Here is a 24,426-nt window from a genome sequence, read left to right as displayed (position 1 = left end):
ATTACAGGCAAAGCGAGATATGTCAAGCCTTTATTTGGTATAATTTGGATGATTATGGCTTACAGCTTATGAAGCCCCAAAGTCTCAATGTTGAGGTACACTTTGCTCAGGGGGTATGGGTTAATCAGCTGACTAGAGTGTGACACTTTGAGCCTAGAATATTCAACCTTTTCACAAAATTCTAATTTTAAGGCCTCTTTCACACTTGCGTTGTTGGGATCCGGCATGCACTTCCGTTGCCGGAGGTGCCCGCCGGATCCGGAAAAACGCAAGTGTACCGAAAGCATTTGAAGACGGAACCGTCTTCCAAATGCTTTCAGTGTTACTATGGCACCCAGGACGCTATTAAAGTCCTGGTTGCCATAGTAGGAGCGGGGAGCAGGGGAGCGGTATACTTACAGTCCGTGCGGCTCCCGGGGCGCTCCAGAATGACGTCAGAGCGCCCCATGCGCATGGATGACGTGATCCATGCGCGTGGGGCGCCCTGACGTTACTCTGGAGCGCCCGGGGAGCCGCACGGACGGTAAGTATGCTGCTCCCCCGCTCCCCACTACACTTTACCATGGCTGTCAGGACTTTAGCGTCCCGGCAGCCATGGTAGCCACTCTGAAAAAGCTAAATGTCGGCTCCGGCAATGCGCCGAAACGACGTTTAGCTTAAGGCCGGATCCGGATCAATGCCTTCCAATGGGCATTAATTCCGGATCCGGCCTTGCGGCAAGTGTTCCGGATTTTTGGCCGGAGCACAAAGCGCAGCATGCTGCGGTATTTTCTCCGGCCAACAAACGTTCCGTTCCGGAACTGAAGACATCCTGATGCATCCTGAACGGATTTCTCTCCATTCAGAATGCATTAGGATAACACTGATCAGGATTCTTCCGGCATAGAGCCCCGACGACGGAACTCTATGCCGGAAGACAATAACGCAAGTGTGAAAGAGCCCTTAGCTGCATTAATGCAATTCCTTTTAATTTGCATTACTGAAATAAATAGACTTTTGCACGATATTCAAATTTTTCAAGTTTCACCTGTAGAAGAAAATTAGCAATTCTTATTTCCAAGCAAAGTCAGACCCCTCATTGATCTGATATTGATCATTTATCCTGAGGACAGGTCATCAATATTCTTCTCCCGGAAGACCTATTTAATCTCACTATGGCTATGAATGGGTGGCCGTCCAATGAGAGATCTTCAATGTCAATTGTTCGATATGTGCAGCCAGCCCTTCTACAGAACGATGAGTCCTTATGTTGACTGTCACTTATGAGAAAGGAGGTCCATCATGGTGTCAGTGCAATGTCAGCTGTTAAGGCGCATGTTCTCATACAACCAAAGTCAGCCAGACCCACAGATTTCGGCTAAACCAGGTATCTTATGGGTACACTCCCCTGATAAATGACAGGATATGGACATGATGAATTGCAACCGCACACAAACCTTTGTACTCATCAGAGATGAGCCCCCACCAAAGGAGTCTCCCAAATGAGAACACATGCAGACTCAGATAAACGACTCAGACTGCTGGTGTATGGCCAGCTCTAGGCGATGGTCCGAAACATACGCAGGCCATAAATAAATTGTGGAGGTTGTATATCAGTATTTTAGGGTTTATATTAGGATTCATTAAACAGATCACTGTAGAATCCTAAGGGAGGTTCATTAGGACTACAGGTTGTCCTGTTGCTATGGCAGAAGTACAGACACTGAAATGAAGCTGTATAGCGGTATGTGCCACTTCCCTTAGGCAGATTTTGGTCAGAATCCCACCGACAGCCTATGTCTATTGGAAAAGCCAAACATCTGATGCAACTGTAAATGAAGAAAAATGAATATTGTCTGATAAGTGTTCCTGTTTTTCCTCAGTGATAAGAAGCGCCTTAGATGTCTGGTGAGTGCACATCACCAGACTCCGAGACTCCAATCCAAGACTCATTCCTTTGTACAGTCACAGCCTCACACAGCGGTATCCCGGCGCACCGCAACCTGCCATCCAGCCGACCTGTAAACTAGAAAATCGTACGGTGTATATACTGTGCACATTGTATATACAAGGATGTACATCGCACATATAAATGGTATCCCTCACAAATGAATAGTCCATGTGAAGAGACAGTAATCCGCAAAAGGATAGAGTGCAGTCTTGAGAAGGGTATTTGGTTCACCCCTCTTACATGCACTGCATTTACGGTCCAAAATCTTTAGCAGGTGAGAGGGTTGGTGGAAGCCTCTCCTTCTTGGGTTGGACAACCCTGTTCATGTACAAAACCGATGCTGGACCACCTCTGCAGGTGTATAAGATGTCCCTATGGTGCATGCATCATTGTGAGCACTCCCTATGACGTATGACCTTTAGGGTCCATCTCATTTTTATTGCATTGGGTGACGTCTGACCGTTATATATGGTCCATAAATAATGGACCATAAATAATCCATTGCAGAAGATTACAAAATACCTTTATGACAACATCATAAATGCCAAGCTGTCAGGGATGTTGTAAAGCTGGAAGTTGGAAGGAACAGATTGTAGATCACACCTTCCACTAATTCTACAGCTGTAAAACTGGGCTGGAACGAAGTTCTGTGCCAGTCCAGCCAAAGCGTTGTTTGACATGCCCACATTTCCATTTGCGCAAGAATCAGGCAACATTTGGGAGGTTGGTGTGGAGCCTATAAGAATAGGTAAGAAGGGTTCAGTGAGGAAAAGCTTGGTACACTGGAGTGTTGACATTCTCCATGTTCTCTATGGTAACCTCAATGAAAAGCATGGGAACGAAAGCAGACTCCACTGCTAGACACACGCTAAGTAACCCCTTAATGGTGCAGTCAATTTACGGTTTAGCTTTTTACCCTTTCCATTCACATAGCTGTATAAGGTCTTGTTTTTTTTTCTTTGTTTTCTTGCAGGAAAGTACTTTCTAAAGACACTATATAATATTCCATACGATGATTTGGAATGTTGGAAAAAAAATATTAAGGAAGTGGAATATGGCAAGAAAATGCAATTTCACAATTTTTCAATGGGTTTCGTATTTAAGGCATTTACTGGGCTGTAAAGATGACACATTACCTTTATTCTGCAATATGATTACAAATTTATAATGTTTTTGCTATTTTTTTAATGCTTTAAAACAATAAACTTTGAAAAATAGAATATATCTATGCATCGCCATATTCTGACACCCATAACTTTTTTAAATTTCTGTTTAGACAAGAGCTGCATTAGGGCTGTATTTTTGTGGGGTGAGCTGTAGTTTTTATTCATATTTGGAGTGTGCATAACTTTTACTTCAATTTTATTGAGGTTGATTAGATTTTTTAATTCTTTAGCTTTTTATGCTTTTTTTTAAAACATTTTTGTAACCCCCACAAGGGACTTCATCATGCAATCCTTATATCGCTTATCTGCTAGACTGCAGTTGTTTGCTGTTGCTGTCCATGGAACAATCACTGTTTTCCTATTAAAGGGGTTGTCTCACTTCAGCAAATGGCATTTATCATGTAGAGAAAGTTAATACAAGGCACTTACTAATGTATTGTGATTGTCCATATTTCTTCCTTTGCTGGCTGGATTCATTTTTTTCATGGAATTATACACTGCTCGTTTTCATGGTTACGACCCCCCTTTAATCTAGCAGAGGTGGTCTTGCTTGCAAACTATAGGAAAAGGTGTCATTCTCTCTGGTGGCCGGGACTTTTGGAGCGCACATAGGCCGGCGCTTCTTCCTATAGTGTGCAAGCACAGCCACCGCTGCTGGATTGCAAGGTGGTCGTAACCCCTGGATATGAGCAGTGTATAATGTGATGGAAAAATGAACCAAGCCAGCAAAGGAGGCAATATGGACAATCACAATACATTAGTAAGTGAATTTATTAACTTCCTCTACACAGGGCCGGTGCAAGGATTTTTGCCACCCTAGGCAAAGATCCATTTTGCCGCCCCCTCATGTCACTCACTCACTGACAGACACACACACTGACAGACAGACACGCACTCACTAAATGACGTACACAGAAACTCACTGACAGACAGACAAACACTCACTGACAGACAGACATACACTCACTGACAGACAGACACACACTCAGACACTCAATGAATGACGTACACAGAAACTCACTGACAGACAGACATACACTTACTGACAGACAGACATACACTCACTGACAGACAGACACACACTCAGACACTCACTGAATGACATACAAAGAAACTCACTGACAGACATACACTCACTGACAGACAGACACACACTCACTCACTGACAGACACTCACTGACAGACATACACCTACCCACTGAAACACACATACAGAAACTCACTGACAGACACTCACTCACTGGCAGACAAACACACACATACACTCACTAACAAACATACACATACTCACTGGCAGACAAACACACACACAGAAACTCACTGACAAACACACAGACACTTACTGACCGACAGACATCCACACTCACTGACATACACTCACTCACTGACATACATACACAGACACTCAATGACAGACACACATACATTTACTGACAGAAAGACAGACAGACAGACATTCACTCACTGACATAAATACACAGGCAGACACTCACTCAGTCAAACACTTAAACACTCACCTCCCTGGGGTCCAGCTCCTCAGTCCTCCAGCGCGCTGTTTAGTATGCCGGGGCCGAAATGACGTCATATTCCGGCATCAGAGAGGGCGCACGAGGGAGGAGTGGGGAGCTGCTAGAACAGCCTCCCTTGCCGCCCGCCTCCTCTCCTCCGGTAATTTACTGGCAGAGAAGGCACCTGCCATCAGGGTAAGCAGATGTCTGCTCTGCCATATTTAAGAAGGACCTCCACCTCCTGGCCCCCCTCTAACGGCGCTGGGGGTGGCTCAAGAGCCGCTCGCCCAGGGCTGGAGCCCACCAGGGCGCCCCCGGCAGGCCGGCGCCCCCAGCAGGCCCGCGCCCTAGGCGAACGCCTAGTTCGCCTATATGGTTGCAATGGCCCTGCCTCTACATGATAAATGCAATTTGCTCTATATAAATGTGTGAGGTGGGGGGGGGGGGGGGGATTTCCTCCAATAAATATGTGTCAGCTACCTTATAATCATCTGCTGTACTTTATAATTTTTCTGCCCTTAAAGGGAACTTGTCACCGGGATTTTGGGTATAGAGCTGAGGACATGGGTTGCTAGATGGCCGCTAGCACATCCGCAATACCCAGTCCCCATAGCTCTGTGTGCTTTTATTGTGGCAAAAAAACGATTTGATACATATGCAAATAAACCTGAAATGAGTCCTGTCCCTGATTCATCTCACGTACAGGACTCATCTCAGGTTAATTTGCATATGTATCAAATCGGTTTGACAGGTTCCCTTTAATTTATCAGGAATCAGCTATTCATGCGCTGACATCCTGGCTAGCTTGAGATATACAGAAGACAAATTGTAAAGGAAGTGCTGCAGGGGGAGGGACTAAGCAGCAGCATGAACCAATGATGATACAGGGGGAGTGTCTCAGACTACCTCTAACTCCCTACAGTCACTGTAGCTTAACTGCAGTTACAGATCACAGCTTCACACTAATGTAGCTGAGCTATAAAGAAGCCAAGGAGTTATCTGAGGAAAATAAATGGCATGTAATGATCTCCTGTAGGTACTGACTAGCATATCATATTTGACCTCTGACTGTACAGTAGCAAATGTTGATGAAAAATGCATTTTGATTTTGTTGTCTAATCTGTTTTCAATTAAGCTAAATGATAAAAAAAAAAAAACATTTCTATAGATCCCAGAGATTTAGGGGAGAATTATATATCATATACAGTTTTTTTTTTAATCCCCTGCACTGCCGCAGGATTTGCCTAATGTGTCTCTTCATATACAGTGCCTTGAAAAAGTATTGACTTTTTCACGTTACATCCATAAACCTAAATGTATTTTATTGGAAATGTATGTGATAGACCAACACAAAGTAGCAAGTATGTGTCAAGTGAAATAAAAATGATACATGGTTTTCAAAAATTTTTATAAATAAAAATCTGAAAAGTGTGGTGGTGTGCATTTGTATTCAGTCCTCTTTATTCTGATAGCCCAAAATAAAATCCAGTGTGACCAATTGCCTTCAGAAGTCACCTAATTAGTAAATACAGTCCACCTGTGTGTAATATATTCTCAGTACAGCTGTTCTGCGAAGGCCTTCGAGGCTTGTTAGAGAATATTAGTGATCAAACATCACTATGAAAACCAAGGAACACACCAGACAGGTCAGGGATAAAGTTGTGGAGAAATATAAAGCAGGTTAGGTTATAAAAAATATCCCAAGCTCTAAACATCTCACAGAGCACTGGTTAATCCATCATCCAAAAATGGAAGGTATATGGCACAACTGCAAACCTACAAGACATGGCCGTCCAACTAAACTGACAGCCCAGGCAAGGAGAGCACTAATTAGAGAAGCAGCCAAGAGGTCCATGGTCATTCAAGTGGAAGAATCTGCCCACAGGACAACTATTAGTCGTGTACTCCAAATATCTGGCCTTTAAAGAAGAGTGGCAACAAGAAAGCCATTTTTGAAAGCAAGCCATAAGAAGTCCTGTTTGCAGCTTGCCACAAGATAAGTCCAAAGTTTAATTATTTGGCCTAAATGCAAAACAACATGTAAGGCAGAAAACTAACACTGCACATCAAACTGAACACACCATCCCCACCATGAAACATGGTAGTGGCAGCATCATTCTGTTGGGATTATTGTCTTCATCAGGGAAGCTGGTCAGAGTTGATGGGAAGACGGATGGAGCTAAATATGGGGCAATCCTGGAGGAAAAACTGGTAGAGGCTGAAAAACTCTAGAGACTAAGGTGGAGGTTCACCTTCCAGCAGGACAACAACCCTAAACTACAATGCTACAGAGCTACAATGAAATGGTTTAGATAAAAGCATATTCATGTGTTAGAATGGCCCAGTTAAAGTCCAGACCTAAATCCCATTGAGAATCTGTAGCAAGACTTATAAATTGCTGTTCAAAGACTCTCCATCCAATCTGACTGAGCTTGAGCTATTTTGCAAAGAAGAATGTGTAAAAATGTCAGCCTCTAGATGTGCAAAGCTGGTAGAGACTTGGTGGTAGAGAAAGGTGGTCCTACAAAGTATTGACTCAGGGGGGCTGAATACAAATGCACTCCACACTTTCCAGATTTTAATTTATAAAATTTCTTGAAAAACTGGCGTAAATAAAGATAAATATGCCGGGTTTGCTGGCCTGGCCCCCTCCCTTGCCACGCCCCCTCTTTTTGGAAAATGGCATGGGTGGCATCAAAACACCCCTTGTCACAATGGTGCATAAAAAGTCACAAACACTGGGTTGGGGGGGAATGATAATTTACATCCTAATGAGACAAATACATGCTGATACGTTTTGTATCAGCCTGAGACCCAAACAAATGAATGAGATCAGTCCATAGACCATCCATCAGAACAAAGAGGACAATCCGTCTTGCAAAAACAAAGCCCAATACTTTTGCCTAAATGCAAAAGTAAAAAATGTTATAACTGCCCGAAGGAAGCCAAAATAAAACGTTTCTTCTGGTCCCTACAGCCATATAACTTCTTAAAGGGGTTTTCTCTTCATAGACAACCCCTTTAATGTGAGAGCCATTGTGACAATCAGCTGATGGTTTTGGGTCTGACACCCGAGACCCTGGATATGCAGCTGTTTTTGCTGAGGTACCATGCTATCTCCTTATCATTTTTCCTGCAGGGGTTGCTACAGGGAACATGTAGTTTTACATGGCAGCCATACAGATGAATGACCACCAAGTGAACAGCCCATGTCCATTAGATCGGCTTCATGATGCGGCTAACAGAACATATGGTCAATGGTTGTCCTCATGTGAAGTGTGCTCTGCGATATAGTCTCCTACTGCCTGTAGTTATGGCTGCTGTGTGGCATTATATTCATAAACCAGGAAGCTTTGGATGAATACTCTATGAGCTGCCAATGTAAGTGCAGCAATGGATGAAACTGCGAAGGGATGAAAGAAAGATTAAATAAAAGCGTGTAAACCTCTGAGGCATACAGAGGTACATTATAGCTCCATAGACCTCTATGAGTGTAGGATTACGGCTCCATACAGCTTGGATCATGTATAGAACCATACTATGATCATGTAAAAAAAATATGTGGTATTATTTACTAGGAATTACTAGACGGTTTACATTTCTTACATTAATTCTGTCCTTCTTCATTCACCAGGCCCCCGTATGTTTGGAAAACATGGTTTACTTAAGTATTAATGACATTCTCTCTCTATCTCTCTCCAGACTTTTGAGAAGGCTCAAGCGTCTAATGCAGACTTGTCCGTGCTAAGGAGGCTAATGTGACATTGCAGCCGCTTAATCCTGCTCCATCATGTGACTCAGAAAGTGACTTATTATCCCGGAGCACAAGCCAGCATCTGCAGACCTTCTGCATCCTTCTCTAAGGCTGGAAGTAGACACTTCAGAGCTGAGGAGGTAGGGTACGGCAGTGCTTGCATCAAACTAGAGAATGAGACAGAAGAAGAACTCTGACATATCTTCATGTGGTGCAACGACGAGGGGAGGCGTAGTGTCTCCTACATGAGGTCTCCTGGAAGCACTGTCTGAAGACAAGAACTTTTATTTTCAAAGGGGATTATAAGACTCGCTGCTACCATTCAAGAGACTTTAAGACATTTTGTTCCAAATATATGTGCTTCCTCCCCCAATTCTGAACACTTCTGATACCATCTGGCTGTGACCTCTGGTCTGTGACTGTTATATTCTACCATTATATAATAAGACGACTAACAAAAGGTGCCCAAATGTTGACCATGACGGCAATGTATATGAATGGAGGAGGTCCTGGCAACCAGCGGTACTCCCGCTGGAACCGCCAGGACAGCTTGGAAGATTATGTCCGGTCAGAGTGCTACGAACAAGATGGAGAGGGGAAACCGCGCAAGCTAACACCCTTTGAGAAGCTCAACCAAGACATGTCACGTGACGAGAAGACAGTCAAGGAGATGGCTCTGGGTAAAAGAATCGGTCTTTATAGGTTGCGTGGGGAAATTGGAAGTGGAAATTTCTCACAAGTGAAACTTGGGATTCATGTACTTACCAAAGGTAACATTCATGTCTATTCTATAAGATTATAATTTATTCTTTCAAAAATATACAGATCTAGCAGGTTTCAGGTTGTCCTTCATGTATTTTCTGCAGAGGCGTAACTATAGGGGCTGGACAGATTCGGGCAGAAGTTGCCTCCGTTAGATAGTTGGGGGGCCCAAGAGCTTCAAGTTAGGCCTCTGATTTCTTGCTTCATGATAACCTTTAGGGTATAGCTACATGCAACGTAAATGCTGTGAAATCCCTGCACTGAAATTGCATGCAGAGAGGTTGTAGCATTTACAGCACCAACAAAGTGGATGAGATTTCAGTGTACACAGTGGATGAGATTTCAGTGTACAAAGTGGATGAGATTTCAGTGTACACAGTGGATGAGATTTCAGTGTACACAGTGGATTAGGTTTCAGTGTACACAGTGGATGAGATTTCAGTGTACACAGTGGATGAGATTTCAGTGTACAAAGTGGATGAGATTTCAGTGTACACAGTGGATGAGATTTCAGTGTACACAGTGGATTAGGTTTCAGTGTACACAGTGGATGAGATTTCAGTGTACACAGTGGATGAGATTTCAGTGTACAAAGTGGATGAGATTTCAGTGCACAAAGTGGATGAGATTTCAGTGTAGACAGTGGATTAGGTTTCAGTGTACACAGTGGATGAGATTTCAGTGTACAAAGTGGATGAGATTTCAGTGCACAAAGTGGATGAGATTTCAGTGTAGACAGTGGATTAGGTTTCAGTGTACACAGTGGATGAGATTTCAGTGTACACAGTGGATGAGATTTCAGTGTACACAGTGGATGAGATTTCAGTGTACACAGTGGATTAGGTTTCAGTGCACACAGTGGAGTTTGGAGATTTCAGAGAATTTCTGCAACAGAAATTCAGCAGTGGAGTCCTCCTGTGTGGACGTACCCTAAAAGAGTTGCCTGTGAGTTCTTCAGTGCCAATACTCTGGTGGTCCCTGCCTGGTTTTGTGTATTTTCCTGCAATGGCATTGCTGTCCCATGCAAAATCACAAAAATTGGTCTATTTAATTTGGTTACCTATGCATGCAACCATGGCAAGGTGGCATTGACTACATATACAATAAGGAAGGGGTTTCTTCTGTCAGAGCAGTGAGATTATGGAACTCTCGGACAGAAGATATTTGATTTTCAAATGAAGTCCTAATTACCACTATGATAAAGGAGTAAGGATCACTAGACTAGATTAGTGATAATCCAGGGATTTGAGTTTGGAAGGATTCTTTTTGCCTTTCTCTTGTACTATATATAATATATGCATATTATTGGTTGCAGTAGATGGACTGTTTTCTGCCTTAGGCCTCATTCCCACGACCGTTGTGTGTTTTGCAGTCTGCAAATTGCGGATCCGCAAAACACGGATAGCGTCCGTGTGCTTTCCCCAAATTTGCGGAACGGCCCGGACAGCCATTGATATAACTGCCTATTCTTGTCCGCAAAACGCACAAGAATAGCACAGGTTATATTTTTTTTGCGGACCACGGAGTGCTGCCCGCATCTTTTGCGCCCATATTGAAGTGAATGGGTCCGCATCCAAGCCGCAAAAACTGTGGCTCGGATGCGGCCCAAAACAACAGTCGTGTGCATGAGGCCTTAGGGTCAGTTCACACTGAGTTTGGCGCTGATTTTGGAGCATTTCTGCCTCAAAACCAGCTCCAAAAACGCCTCAAAGCAGCCTCCCATTCATTTCAGTGCACTGGGTGTCGAACCCCCACCGGTCAGATACTGGTGGAGGATAGGATATCAGTTAAAACATCCTGGGAAAAAAACCTTTAAAAAGTCATTTTTATTTGCTGGACCTCCCCTTTAATCGCTCTTATTAGAATCTGTTGGGTGTGTGAAGTGCTTTGCTTTGTATATAACAATTAGCACTTGGGCTGCTCACGACACATGAGACCCTATAGAGTGGATTCTCAGAAGTCACTAAATATTCCTGTCAGCCTCCTTCACCCACTCCGATCCTGACTGTGCTGATTCTGGGCAGAGATACAAGTTCCCGTCATCCGCCGCACAAGATGAATGCTACATGATTCACACTGTAGAGAGTGCAGCAGTTTAAAGCTGCCGTTGACTTTACTACACTGGCGGTAGAATAAATAGAACTTTTATATGTTTTTTGGGGGGGAAATGTTCACTTTTGAACTTTGGGGATGGGCATAGTGCCACGGCTCATATTGCTAAACACTGCTCTACGGGAATGTGTAATAAATCTAGAGGACCAGTGCGAGTCAGGGTTGCAAAGGTCCATAAATTCCTGTAAAGTCCATAAAAATAGGGGAATTTTTTCCAGTGTCCATGAAAAAAAAGGAATCTGTCTTGATAATATGGGCAGCACGATGGCTCAGTGGTTAGCACAGGTGCCTTGCAGCTCTGGGGTCCTAGGCTCGAATCCGACCAAGGGCAACATCTGCATGGAGTTTGTATGTTCTCCCCGTGTTTGCGTTGGTTTCCTCCGGGTACTCCCGTTTCCTCCCACACTCCAAAGACATACTGATAGGGAACTTAGCTTGTGAGCCCCACTGGGGACAGTTGGATGCTAATGTCTGTAAAGCGCTGCGGGATATAGTAGCGCTATATAAGTGCATATAATAAATAAATAATGGTCAGGAGGATGGTCATCTCTCGCCTTCCTTCATAGACTTTTATGCTTGCCTTTGCCAAAAGTGCATGTGTTTTCAAAGGGGAGAGAAGCATTAAAACTCTGGGAGGAAAGGATTAGGCATACTGAAATCCAATGTGCCCTATCCTTCTTTCACCATGATAACTGCCATTTGTAACCAGCAAGTACCTCAAAAATTGGCAGGTTCAGCCCGAAAGGTACATCTAATGTGTAAGGCCAGGGTCAGAATGGGCCCCCAGATCATCAATAAAGATATATGTAATAGACACTAGTGGCAATTTAATGTCTGCATTAAAGACCACTCCAAATGTATTTTTTTACCTTTGGGGTTGGATGATACTCTGGTACTATAGTAAGTCAGTCCAACACTGTGTATGGTTAAACCTGCTAATTTCGGCAGGGTTGACAGATGACTGACAGATGTCAGGGAAAATAATAATTGGGCATGTTTATGGTGACGTTTTCTGGAGTTAGATTCATACAGATGTCCAAATGGTGAACTCTCCTTAAAGGGGTTTTCCAGTTCCATCAACATTTTTTAAAACAATCATTTATTATCTGTAATTTTTTTTTTACCTTTATTGCTCCTATCTCTTGTTCTGGGCTGTAGTCACGTGACCATGTCCATGCAGCTCTTATTTCCTTTGATGTTATGTCCATGGGCGGGGCAGTCAGAGGGCAGTGTCTATCTAACTAGCTGGGTGGGAGGAGCTTTAAACTAGCTGGGTGTTGTTAGGGGGCGATGCTGGAGCTGGAGAAGTGCATCATGGGTTTGGTTGGATACAGGAACAGGAAGTGCTGCATACAGGATGGAAACAAACCAGAGGAATTGGTTTATATGGTGAGGAGAGTCCAAACTGAATAAAAAAAAAGCTGAGGGAGATGTACACCAGCTAAGCAACTACATGAGCATATCTGTTAAAAACCATAGTAATCCCAGAAAACCCTGCAGAATTCAGGTGTCACACCAGGGAGGAGATCTCTGAAGTCTAACCATTTTCTTGTATCTTTTCTATTTAATGGAATTAAAGATATATGTGTTCTTTTTTTCCTAGAAAAAGTGGCAATAAAAATATTGGACAAGACCAAGCTGGACCAGAAAACACAGCGCCTGTTGTCACGAGAGATTTCCAGTATGGAGCAACTGCATCACCCTAACATCATCAGACTTTATGAGGTGGTGGAGACTCTGTCTAAGATGCATCTTGTGATGGAGCACGCGGGTGGAGGGGAGCTTTTTGCCAAAATTAACACAGACGGAAAATTATCTGAATCGGAAAGCAAAGTGATCTTTTCACAGATAGTGTCTGCTGTGAAGCATATGGTAAGGCATGGTTTCCAAATATATAGTTGTGGCGTTTCCTTCACGTGTCTTCACACCTGTTTATTTCAGGATATTTCAAAAAGTTTTGCAGAGTTCAGAAGTCTTCAGATTCACATCATAGGATTCCCATCATAGGCATTTATGGCATACATATGGAATACGTTTTACATGCAGGATGGGTGTAGGTCTCACCTCTGGAGACCACTTGTTGCTATTTGTGATGTGTAGCCCTCTCCAATATAGCTTATGGGAGCTATGAATTGGTAAGCTCAACCACGAAATGTGTGAAAATCACCAAACCCAGGACCTGGCTGCACCAGGCAATTATGGAATATTGTGTGGGAATATCCCATTAAACAGTACCTTTTGTGTGGGAATCCCCTTTTAAGGAGAATAAAATGATAACAGTTCAGTAGGATTTGGCATCAATTTATGATCGGTGGAAGCAAGGGTGTATACAGATCTCATAAGGTCCCATAGCAAAACTTGGTAGGGGCTCCCCTGCCCTACCTAGTCTCAGAGTATGTGCAGGGCCAGTGCAAGGATTTTTGCCAACACAAGCGAAGCTACATTTTGGCGCCCCCACCCCTTGCAGCTCACCTGGCCCTGGTCCTGTCTGCAGCAGCTGGCTTCTCCTCTGTGTGATCATGGTATCTTCTCTCTGCTTCAGACAATCGCTGGTTTGAGGACCGTATTTTTCACTCTCTAAGACGCACCTAGGATTTAGAGGAGGATAATAAGAAAAAAATATTTCCATTGCACCTCAGGTCAGACCAGCAATCAGACCCCCAATGTTAATCAGACCTCAGTTCAAAACCCCAATGCCTCAGATCAGCCCCCCATGTAAGCCATCATGCCCCCCATGTAAGCCATCATGCCCCCATGTCAGCCGTCATGCCCCCATGTCAGCCGTCATGCCCCCATGTCAGCCCTCATGCCCCCATGTCAGCCCTCATGCCCCCATGTCAGCCCTCATGCCCCCATGTCAGCCCTCATGCCCCCATGTCAGCCATCATTCCCCCCCCATGTCAGCCATCATGCCCCCATGTCAGCCATCATTCCCCCCATGTCAGCCATCATGCCCCCATGTCAGTCATCATGCCCCCATGTCAGTCATCATGCCCCCATGTCAGCCATCATGCCCCCATGCCAGCCATCATGCCCCCATGTCAGCCATCATTCCCCCCCATGTGAGCCATCATGCCCCCCATGTCAGCCATCATGCCCCCATGTCAGCAATCAGCACAAATAAAATAAAAATAACTTACCTCTCCTGCTCCTGGACGCCGCCGCTTCTCACCACCAGGTTCTCGGCTGTCAGCTGTGAAGGCTGCGCACAGTCAGGTCACATGGTGCGCAGCCCTTTACAGCAGACAGCCGAGTGGAGGACCAGGAAGCGGTGAGTACAGATCCTTCACCGCTTTCCGGTCCTCCGGTACTAATGCTTCATTAGTATTCGCCCCATAAGACCCAGGGGTGAAAAATACAGGGTATTTAAAATAATAATAATTTTCCGCCCCCCCCCCCCCATCTCTGCGCCCTAAGGCAGCTGCTTGGTCTGCCTTAATATAGCACCGGCCCTGAGTATGTGTGCATCAATTACTCTTAAGCAATTCAGAAAGCAAAGCACTACGCTCTAGATTTCCAATGAAAGTCACCATTGGCCTCACCCATTTTATCTGACTTTTATGTCAGAAAAGGTGGAACAGGTGCTTCAAAAATATGGCGCTCGTTCTGACCACCATTTTGCTAAGGAAACTGGAATAAATACATTGATGAATCTTCTGCTTCCCTTCTATTTCAAAGCTTTCTGCCTGCAGCCACCACTAGGGGGAGCTCAGTGCATAGGAATTAATACAATTACCATGGAAGCTGTAATAATCTTGTTGCACTGAGCTCCCCGTAGTGGCAGCTGCATGAAAATGCAGTGTTTGCATATCATAAGAGAAGAAGCACTTCAGTGTGGGGCCCTCCCCCCAGGCCCCATAGCAGTGATGGCCTGCCTTCATTAAAGGTACACCATTGGGTAGGAGTCCAACCCCTGGGACTCCTGAGAATGAAGGGGCACATTGCTGATTCAGCACTGCACCTCACTTGAATTGAGCTGGGTGACCAGGGAGCTACTGTGAAGGGATAGCAGCGCGGAATCGGCACTGTGACTCCTTCCTTCTCAAGATGCAGCTAGAGTTCAAAACCTACTGACCCCACATCCTAACGATAAACCATACATTTATGAGATGGGACTGCAACCTTAAAGTACCTTGTGATGCCAAAGAGCAGGTTCCAAAGCATGGGGGCAGCAGGAGAGAAATCTCAGATCACTAGTCAATGGAAATTCACAAATCTGTTCCTCTGCTCCATGTTACAAATCAGTTCGGCACATTCTGTTCTTTATTCATAATGATCCATCCAAGAATAATTATAAGATGTTTAATCCTTTAATTATGCCTCTGATTAACTTTGTTTTTAATCCTCAGCATGATAACCAAATCATACACAGAGACTTGAAAGCCGAAAATGTCTTCTACACCAGCAACACATGTGTGAAGGTCGGAGACTTTGGATTTAGCACAATAAGTAAAAAAGACGAGACTCTGAACACCTTTTGCGGCTCTCCTCCATATGCTGCCCCAGAACTTTTCCGAGATGAACACTACATCGGCATTTTTGTTGATATCTGGGCATTGGGCATTCTCCTATACTTTATGGTGACAGGCAGTATGCCATTCCGGGCAGACACAGTGGCCAAATTAAAGAAGTGCATTCTTGATGGAACGTATACCATTCCTCCGTACATATCCGAACCCTGCCAGAGGCTGATCAAAGGGATGCTTCAGCCTGCACCTTCGGAAAGATGCAGTGTGGATTACATCATGAACAGTGAATGGATGCATGGTATACAGTATCCAAAACCATTAGAACCTTTCAGTCTGGATCCAAAACACCTGTTGGATACAAGTACCCTTAAGGACGATGAAACAGAAGTGAAGAACACTTTGGAAAATTTGGGCATTACGGAGGATCATATTCTTAACAACCAGGGCAGAGACTCTCGCAGCTCAATAACGGGGATTTATCGGATTGTACTCCACAGAATCCAGAAGAAAAGAACGGTGGAGAGCGTTCCAATCATAACCAATCCAGAACCAAAAGAAAAGCCCACAAAGAGGCCTCACCGAACCCGCCGAGAAATCAGGCACACGTCTAAATTTTGTTCCATTTTATAAAATGTTTCAAATTTTTAAAAATGGACTATGTCCCAGAGATGACAGGCTGTTGACTTTTTATCTTTTTACACAAATTTTCAGTGATGCCTTTAACACCTTTTTGCGAATATTTCACCCACAAACAGCTACTGTGTTTGTATAAAAGATTTGCTCTAAGGGGTTTCAATGTGCCAATGCTATCAAGTTCACAACCACACAATAATAGAAGAGGCAACAGTAGTCCCAGTGCATTCTGGAGCACTCCGTTCCGGTTTGTTCAGTTTTGTCCCCATTGACAATGAATGGGGACAAAACTGAAGCGTTGTGCTGCGGTTTTGAGATCCTGTGCCGGATCTCAAAACCGGACAGCACAACGCTGATGTGAGAGTAGCCTTAGTCCTTACCTTCTACTGGATCACTACTAATCTCTACTTCCTGTTCCCACTTGACACACAGGAAATACTGCTTAGTCAATCACTGGCTCCAGTGGTGACCTGGACAACCCCTTTAAATAAGTATTCTGGTAACAAGAAGTTAACCCCTATCCATTAGATAGGGAGTAACTGTTAGATCAGTGTGGGGTCTGACCTCAAGGACCCCCAGCGATCACAAGAAGAGTGATCCCATGTCCCTTATTTGAGTGGAGCAATGGTTGAGCATGCGCACCACCTCTCTATTCCAAGCGTATGCTGAAGATAGCCAAGTACAGGGCTCAGCTATCCCAGTCCAGAGTTTAAATGGAGGAGTAGTGTTCATGCTTGACTTCATTCAGATGGGGGCATGGGACGCCCATTCTCATGTTTAGGGAGAGGTCCCACTACTACTGATCTAATAATTATTTACTATCCAATGAATAGGGGATATCTTCTTGCGACCAGAATACCCCTTTAAGGGAAGGACTATTATGACATTAGAAATATTGGGTTACTATTTTTTAGTATGTCCCACCATTACTCTACAGTTCCTGCTGCCAATAATAGTCCTGATCTAGAGATTCAGACCTCTGTGTCTGGATCCAGTGACAAACGACTTACAGGACCATCGTAAAATATAGATCATTTGTACAAAAGACTGGTCAACCGGATCTCTAGATCAGGGTTCTCATTGTCACTGGTAACAGATGCAATGATCCAGGTAAAACGTATGCCTCGTCCAAGCCTGAGGGCGGCGGGACACAGGTATTTACTCTTTGGTAGTCTTTAAATCTCAGTGTCATGCACCGCCCCTCAGACCATGTAGGAATAAAGCAGGGGGTTGAGCATGCCCAATACCCCACCATTATCTCTATTGGACTACTAGAGATAGCCATGGTAGTGGGTATGCTCAACCATCGCTCCATTACACTGTGGAAACTGGACCTCCTTGTCATGGTTGTGGGTGTCCCAGCATTCAGACCCCCACTGATCTAACAATAAATCTCTTCCCAGTGGACAGGGGATAACATTTTCTAACCAAAATACTATTTTTAAAAAATTCAGGTTTCCATATTTTAACCATGTAGAATAGCACACCAGGCTATGCTACTCTTCCATTTCGTGACAGAATGAAGACTATTGGATAGCATTTGGCCATGGAACAGGATAACATGGGTGAACACACCAGTGTGAATGTCATAGGGGCACACATTAGGCAGTTTCCATTAATGCTTTGGTATATTGCACGGTTCATACTGGTATCTTGGCTCTGTTTATAACAATGAATACCAATTGACCCTGTTGACGTATAATAGGACACATCAGGGTCCTGGTAGTCTACCTGGGGCATGATACATCTACATAATTCTTCTGTTCAGTGCTACTATCATGTAAATAGGTAGGCAATGCATATGAGAACAGAACACGGACAGCTGTCCATACTAGAAGCCTGACTCTAGTGCCTTGCTGCAGGTTGTTGTAGTCCACAATTTTGGAACCAAGAAAAACGGCTTTTGGGGGAGACATTGGGTAAAAAAAAAAAAAGTGCTACAATGATGTGTTGTCATCATGGATGATTATTGGATTTATGTATCAGTACGTTGCGGGTGGAATTGCTCTTTCATGAGGTTGAGCAAATCTTCTCTAAAACTGCCCCAGATATTGGATTAGTTTATTGTCTATGATGCTGCCAGACTCAATGTCTGATGTTGGGGAACATTAGGTAAAAACAGGTTAACAATTCATATACACCCAAGACATCAGGGTACGTGAACATGTGACATCTCCAGGTTTTCCAGGAGTTTGATAAATATCTGATTGGTGGAGTCTGACAACCAGCACCTCCGCTGATCAGGATTTCCAGGATTTTAAAAAATTCCATGAGCAGGGAACGTAATAAAATAACCCAAGCAACACTTGCTCCAGTCCAGTGGTGTCTGACGGTTCCTGTTTACTGGTGATGTACCATACATGAACACGTGACCGCTGCAGCCAATCACTGATCATCCTTGCAGGCCAGTAAACACAGGACGGCTGGGACCTGCAGAATGGCAGTACTCCAGGGATTCATCGGTGAACGTAGAATTTTTTCACATTCTCTGCTCTTTGGCGATTTTTTTTCAAAGATTCCAGAAATATTTTAGGACAATCCTGAAGATACTGTACAATTACATTTTCCGCAATGCTTCTAGGGGTAAATACCGCTATAATATGCTGTCGTTTGTAGTGGGATTTTTTTAATCTGTTCTCTTGAGTGGAAGGGACCTGAAACAAGTCTGTGAACCCAGGAGATGCGGACTACTGTATGGCAGAATTTCTTGCGACTGTTTCATTGCATGGAACTACGAGGGTTTGCCAAGCAACCTGGAGTCACAACATAAGGCCTCTTGCACACGAATGTGTGCTGCCCGTGCTGTAGACCGCAAATTGCGGTCTGCAAAGCACGGGCACCGACCGTGGGGCTGCCGCATGCAGATTGCTACTGCATTCACTTGAATGGGGTCCACGATCCGTCCGTTCCGCAAAAATATAGGACAAGTTATATCTTTTTGCGGAACAGAAGCACGGAACGGAACCACACAAAAGCACTCCATACTGCTTCCGTTACGTATCTCCGGACCCATCCAAGTGAATGCATCCGTGATGCGGAATGCACACGGCCGGTGTCCAGTGTATTGCGGACCCACCGTATGCGGGCCGCAATACGGCCACGGGGGACACACGGCCGTGTGCAAGAGGCCTAATTGTTACTTTCTTTGTCTTTGTCCCTATACATATATATAATGTTTACCTGATAGGATTTCCTACTAAACTTTTTGATAACATGAAGTAGTTTTCCCATGTCTGGCATTTGCAAGCAATTAAGCTTTACAGTTATTGGTGACCACTGTTTGGCAGGATCATTTTTTTGGAAATCACTATGTTTGATAAAAATAGTCTTCCTGGGTGTATTTTGGGTTGTTGCATTTTTAGAGTTGACTAATCCTGTAGGTTAAAGGGGTTTACCAGATGTTTGATATTAATAGCTAATCCTCAGTATAGGTCAGTGATGGTGAACCTTTTACAGACTGAGTGCCCAAACTGTAACCCAAAACCCACTTATTTATTGCAAAGTGCCAACACAGCAATTTAACCTGACTACTACAGTCCAGTATAGTATATCATCCATGTACTTTATCACTTAGCTATAATAGCCTGCCTATCAATGCGCTGCCTGTGCCGTTCATAGTGCGCTCTGCGCTGATGAATGGCAGGAAAAGTTTAAGGCCTCATGCACATGGCCGTTGCCCGGCCGTGGCTGTATTGCGGCCCGCAAACAGCGGGTCCGCAATATGCGGGCACCGGCCGTGTGCTCCCTGCATCACGGATGCGGATCCATTCACTTAAATAGGTCCACAATCCGGAGCTGCAGTGCAGAACGGAGGCACAGAACCCCATGGAAGCACTACCGAGTGCTTCCGTGGTGTTTCTGTTCGTGCCTCCGCACCGCAAAGAGATAGAACATGTTCTATTTTTTTTGTGGTGCTGACGGATCACGGACCCATTTAAGTTGAATGGGTCTCGATCCGTCCCGGCCGTTGCCCGTGCATTGGGGACCACAAATTGTGCTTGAGGCCTAAGGCATATTGGTACACCTTAGACTTGTTTCAGGGTGCGGGTGCCCACAGAGAGATCGGCAGAGGTGCCAGGTGTCCCACAGATCAGTTACTGACCTATTAAGAGTTTACATCACAACCCCAGAAAAACTCTTTAATGATGTCACAAAGGATTCATACACTTAATTGCATTTACTGCTTGCCATAAAGTAAAATGTTGCTCTGGTGCTCTTATGGTGGTGCAACAATAATAACATTTCATTATCGCCCTTTAGACGAGGACAGGACATACTGAATGGCCGGACAATGACTTCTGAGAGATGTAGAGACCCATAGAAAGGAACTTGCAGGCAATGTATTCAGTCAGGGGAATTATGCCTACCAAGCGACTCACAACGCTTGGTAGAGCACTTAGAAACATGTGGGCACATACTATATTTGCACTAGTTAATAGCGTCACAAGTAACCCAAGGATGGTCCTAAACCCGGCCGGTGCGATGCTCATACCCGGATCTTTCAGTGCAGGCAATGGCGATGTCGCCGTTGATCAAGGCCAAGGGTAAGGAGTTGGGCAGAGTTTTCTAGCGAGTACTAGCCAGGCTTCGGACCACCTCTGAGGGGTTTTTTAACCTGAATTTTTATACCCGATTAAACATCTTTTTTTCATCTCCTACAACCTCTTTAAGGCTAGGACTCCACAGTGGAAGTCCATTCTATGGCGCAGTCTTGCTATTGTCGCACAACTTTTTTGCCTTATAGGATAACCCGGAGGTTGAGCGACCATCGCAAGACCAAAAGTTGCTATGGAGGCATAGCATGAAAAGCCTTTATGACAGGCTTTGCCTTTCAGATCTTTTTTACTATAATGACCTGCAATGCACTGAATGAAACAATCATAGCTTCATCTACCACATGGGTAGGCAACCTGCGGCACTCCAAGTGTTGTGAAACTACAACTCCCAGCATGCACGCTTGCTCTGCTCTTCTCATAACTCCCACAGAAATAAATGGAGCATGCTGGGATTTGTAATTTTAACAATAGCTGGAGTGCCGAAAGTTGCTGACCCCTGATTTACAGCTTAGGGTACATTCACACGGCAGTATTTTGTGCAACGGATGCGTTAACGCTACGGACTAAAATGCAGACTGATAGATGTGTGATTTGCGGACTGCAAAACGGCAACGGCCATGTGAATGTGCCCTCAGATTGAAATCCTTCCCTCTGTACATAGCGGCTTTTAGCAGCTCATCATTTTGGCAAAGCGATTGGGTTTTAATTTTTGCTTTGTAATGCATTGCAGGTACATATGGTACTGAAGAACTCAGAGGTCACCTTCAGGACCTGGAAACGATTGGGGAGATCCCCAAATCTGCTTGAATCCTGATCCAAGAACCGATACATATACAGACTCAGAAAGCAGAAGGGCAAGGATGTTAATGATCCAGCTCAATGCCATTGCGTTTACACCATTAACATCTATCATGTGTCAGAAGAAGATCTCAGAAGGCCCATCCTGTGCAAGGATTCAATCAAACCGATTCTGGCCATATCTTTCCCATTAATATATGCTATTTGCAGTGGAGAAAGTTCTGTACACTGACAGAACCCCGAAAAAGCTGCGCTAGCCATCATAGGAAACGGTCTACTATCTAGTGCAAGGATGCAGTACCCACTATAGAAAAAGGATGGCAAAACACATATAAGGTCTCCTGGGTAGTTGGCAGCATTGATGCCACATCCTTCAAACTGCTTGAGAATCCTGTAAGCTCTTTGCATCCTCATATGTGCATTTAGCAGCAATACTCCACATGGCTCTATACCGTATCATTCACTGGTTGTGCACTTTAACCTCATTTTGAGCTTTTTTTTTTCTTTCTAACTGTAAATTATTGCACCATGTTTGACTGAATATTTAAATATTGTATTATTTTGCATTTTTTGTGTTATTCTGTAGTGCATGCTGAAGGACACCCATTGTAATTCAGTGCAGGTTGTAATGAATGCCTTGCAGCGTTATTTTGGTCTCCGATGTTAAATGTGTTCTATAAATCACTATTTTACTATCATTTGCACATGATCATTAATGGCTTTTTTTTAATAGTACAGTATCACTTGCAAACAAAAAGAAATTAAGGTAAAGGACGTTCGGCCTGGATCAGGCAGGAACATCTCGAGCAGTGGCTCCTGCAGGTGAAATGGAGTACTACATGACTGTCATTCAAATCAAAAGCCTGGGTTTGTCAGAACACGAGCCATTGATAGGACTCAGACATCCATGTACCCTAATCGGACATATGCACAGGGCATGCGATAGTGCAGGGACCAGCAACCTCCTGCACTCCCACAATGTGTCACTTTTATGGCAGTTACAAGAACAGTTGAAAAAGTGTACATGCTTGGAGTTGTAGTTTCATGCAGCTGGAGTATCAAATGTTGCTGACCCCTGATGAGACCAATTTCTGGATTACCAGTGGGTATAGAGACATAGGGGGATATTTATTTACCCTATTTGCCACTCTCTTAAAGTGCCCCCTTTTTGAAAAGTGGTGAGCCGGGCGAGCGCGCTCAGCTCCAACTCATTTATCATCATATACACCAGTTTGCTGGCATAAATGATGACCGAGATGCACGCCAGCGATGAGCTGGAGCAGATTTTAATCAGGCACATGGACTGACAAGCCGTCACCTTGTCATAAGTTAAATGCAACCACCGGTGGTCTGCTGGTCTTCATAAACCCATAGGGGGTCATTTACGATCAGAAATATGCCTATTAGAGATGAGCGAATTTCATATTTAGAAATTAGTTCACGCTTCGTTTGGTGGTAAAAGCATAATTGCGTTATGGATTCCGTTACCACGGACCATAACGCAATTCTATGCCTTTAGAGGCATTCCGTTGTAATAGAAGTCTATGGGCTGCAAAACGGAACGGAGCCGTAATGCAGGCCATAGACATGTATTATGACTGAATGAATAAAGGAATGCCTCTAAAGGCATTCCGTTGTGCATTCTTTCAAAGAATTGCGTTATGGTCCGTGGTAACGGAATCCATAACGCAATTCTGCTTTTACCACCAAACGAAGTGTGAACGAATTTCATAACATGAAATTCGCTCATCTCTAATGCCTATATTAGGGGTATTTCTGGCACAGATTGCGGCGTCTTATTCCCTGCTCATGCCAGGTCTAAAAAAAGTGGGTGTGGAAGGGGATGGGCCGGCAGGCCCGTCTCAATCATCTTCTACGCCTGCTTCGGGTGTAGAACATGATCTAAATGTAAGACAGCTAAGAAGCTGTCTTACATCTAGACCGGCACTGGATGTGCCGAGGTTTAGAGTCCGGCGCCTGTACACAACTTCGGCAGATTCCCCGCCAGAGCAGGGGCTTATTAAGACTGGCGTCTAAAACACCAGTCCTAATAAATGACCTCCATAATTTTAAATTCTAAGGGTACTTTCACACTTGCGGCAGGATGGATCCGACAGGCTGTTCACCCTGTCGGATCCGTCCTTCCGCTATTTCGCCGTGCCGCAGCTCCGTCCCCATTGACTATAATGGGGACGGGGCGGAGCTACGGCGCAATACGGCAGTTCGCAGTGAGAGGCCGCCGGACTAAAAAGTTGGACATGCAGGAATTTTAGTCCGGCGGCCTTTCGCCATGCTGCGCCGGAGCTCCGCCCTGTCCCCATTATAGTCAATGGGGATGGAGCGGCGGTCCGGCGGCACGGCGAAATAGCGGAAGGACGGATCCGACAGGGTGAACAGCCTGTCGGATCCATCCTGCCGCAAGTGTGAAAGTAGCCTAATAGTAGAAAAAGTCAGTGAAACACTGGGAGTTTCAAAATATAAAATTACTCAGAAAGATAAGTGGTCAGTGGTGCCATGAACACATTTAGGCCTCTTTCACAGGAGTGTGACGGATTGGCTCCGGATGCGTTAAAAACTGAAGGTTTACAAACAACATCTCCTAGCAACCATCAGTGAAAAATGCATTGTATCTGCACTTGCTTCCGGATGAGATGCGTTTTTTCACTGAAGCCCCATTCACTTCTATGGGGCCAACAGAGTGACATATTTATTAAGAGCCTTCGAGACTTTTTCTGCTT

General features: G+C 44.4%; 1 protein-coding gene across 8 annotated transcripts in view; it reads left to right on the top strand.

Annotated features, from left to right (window-relative positions):
- Nucleotides 1–22,397, top strand: part of NIM1K (NIM1 serine/threonine protein kinase) — a 78,198-nt gene extending 55,801 nt beyond the window's left edge. For 5 of the 8 annotated variants that reach the window (XM_040421281.1, XM_040421282.1, XM_040421283.1 and 2 more), the window contains 4 exons: nucleotides 1,863–2,020; nucleotides 8,307–9,128; nucleotides 12,836–13,104; nucleotides 15,582–16,634. In XM_040421281.1, the coding sequence (XP_040277215.1) occupies nucleotides 8,828–9,128; nucleotides 12,836–13,104; nucleotides 15,582–16,331 (1,320 nt within the window). In that variant the 5' untranslated portion in view covers nucleotides 1,863–2,020; nucleotides 8,307–8,827 and the 3' untranslated portion in view covers nucleotides 16,332–16,634. Of the gene's footprint in view, nucleotides 1–1,862; nucleotides 2,021–8,306; nucleotides 9,129–12,835; nucleotides 13,105–15,581; nucleotides 16,635–21,620 lie in introns of those variants that run through there. The other 3 variants (XM_040421286.1, XM_040421287.1, XM_040421288.1) reach the window with 2 other exon arrangements.
- The last annotated feature ends 2,029 nt before the right edge of the window (nucleotides 22,398–24,426 follow it).

Source organism: Bufo bufo, chromosome 2 (assembly GCF_905171765.1).
Source record: "Bufo bufo chromosome 2, aBufBuf1.1, whole genome shotgun sequence".
NCBI classification, from domain to species: domain Eukaryota; kingdom Metazoa; phylum Chordata; class Amphibia; order Anura; family Bufonidae; genus Bufo; species Bufo bufo.
This window is presented reverse-complemented; position numbering and strand designations above follow the sequence as displayed.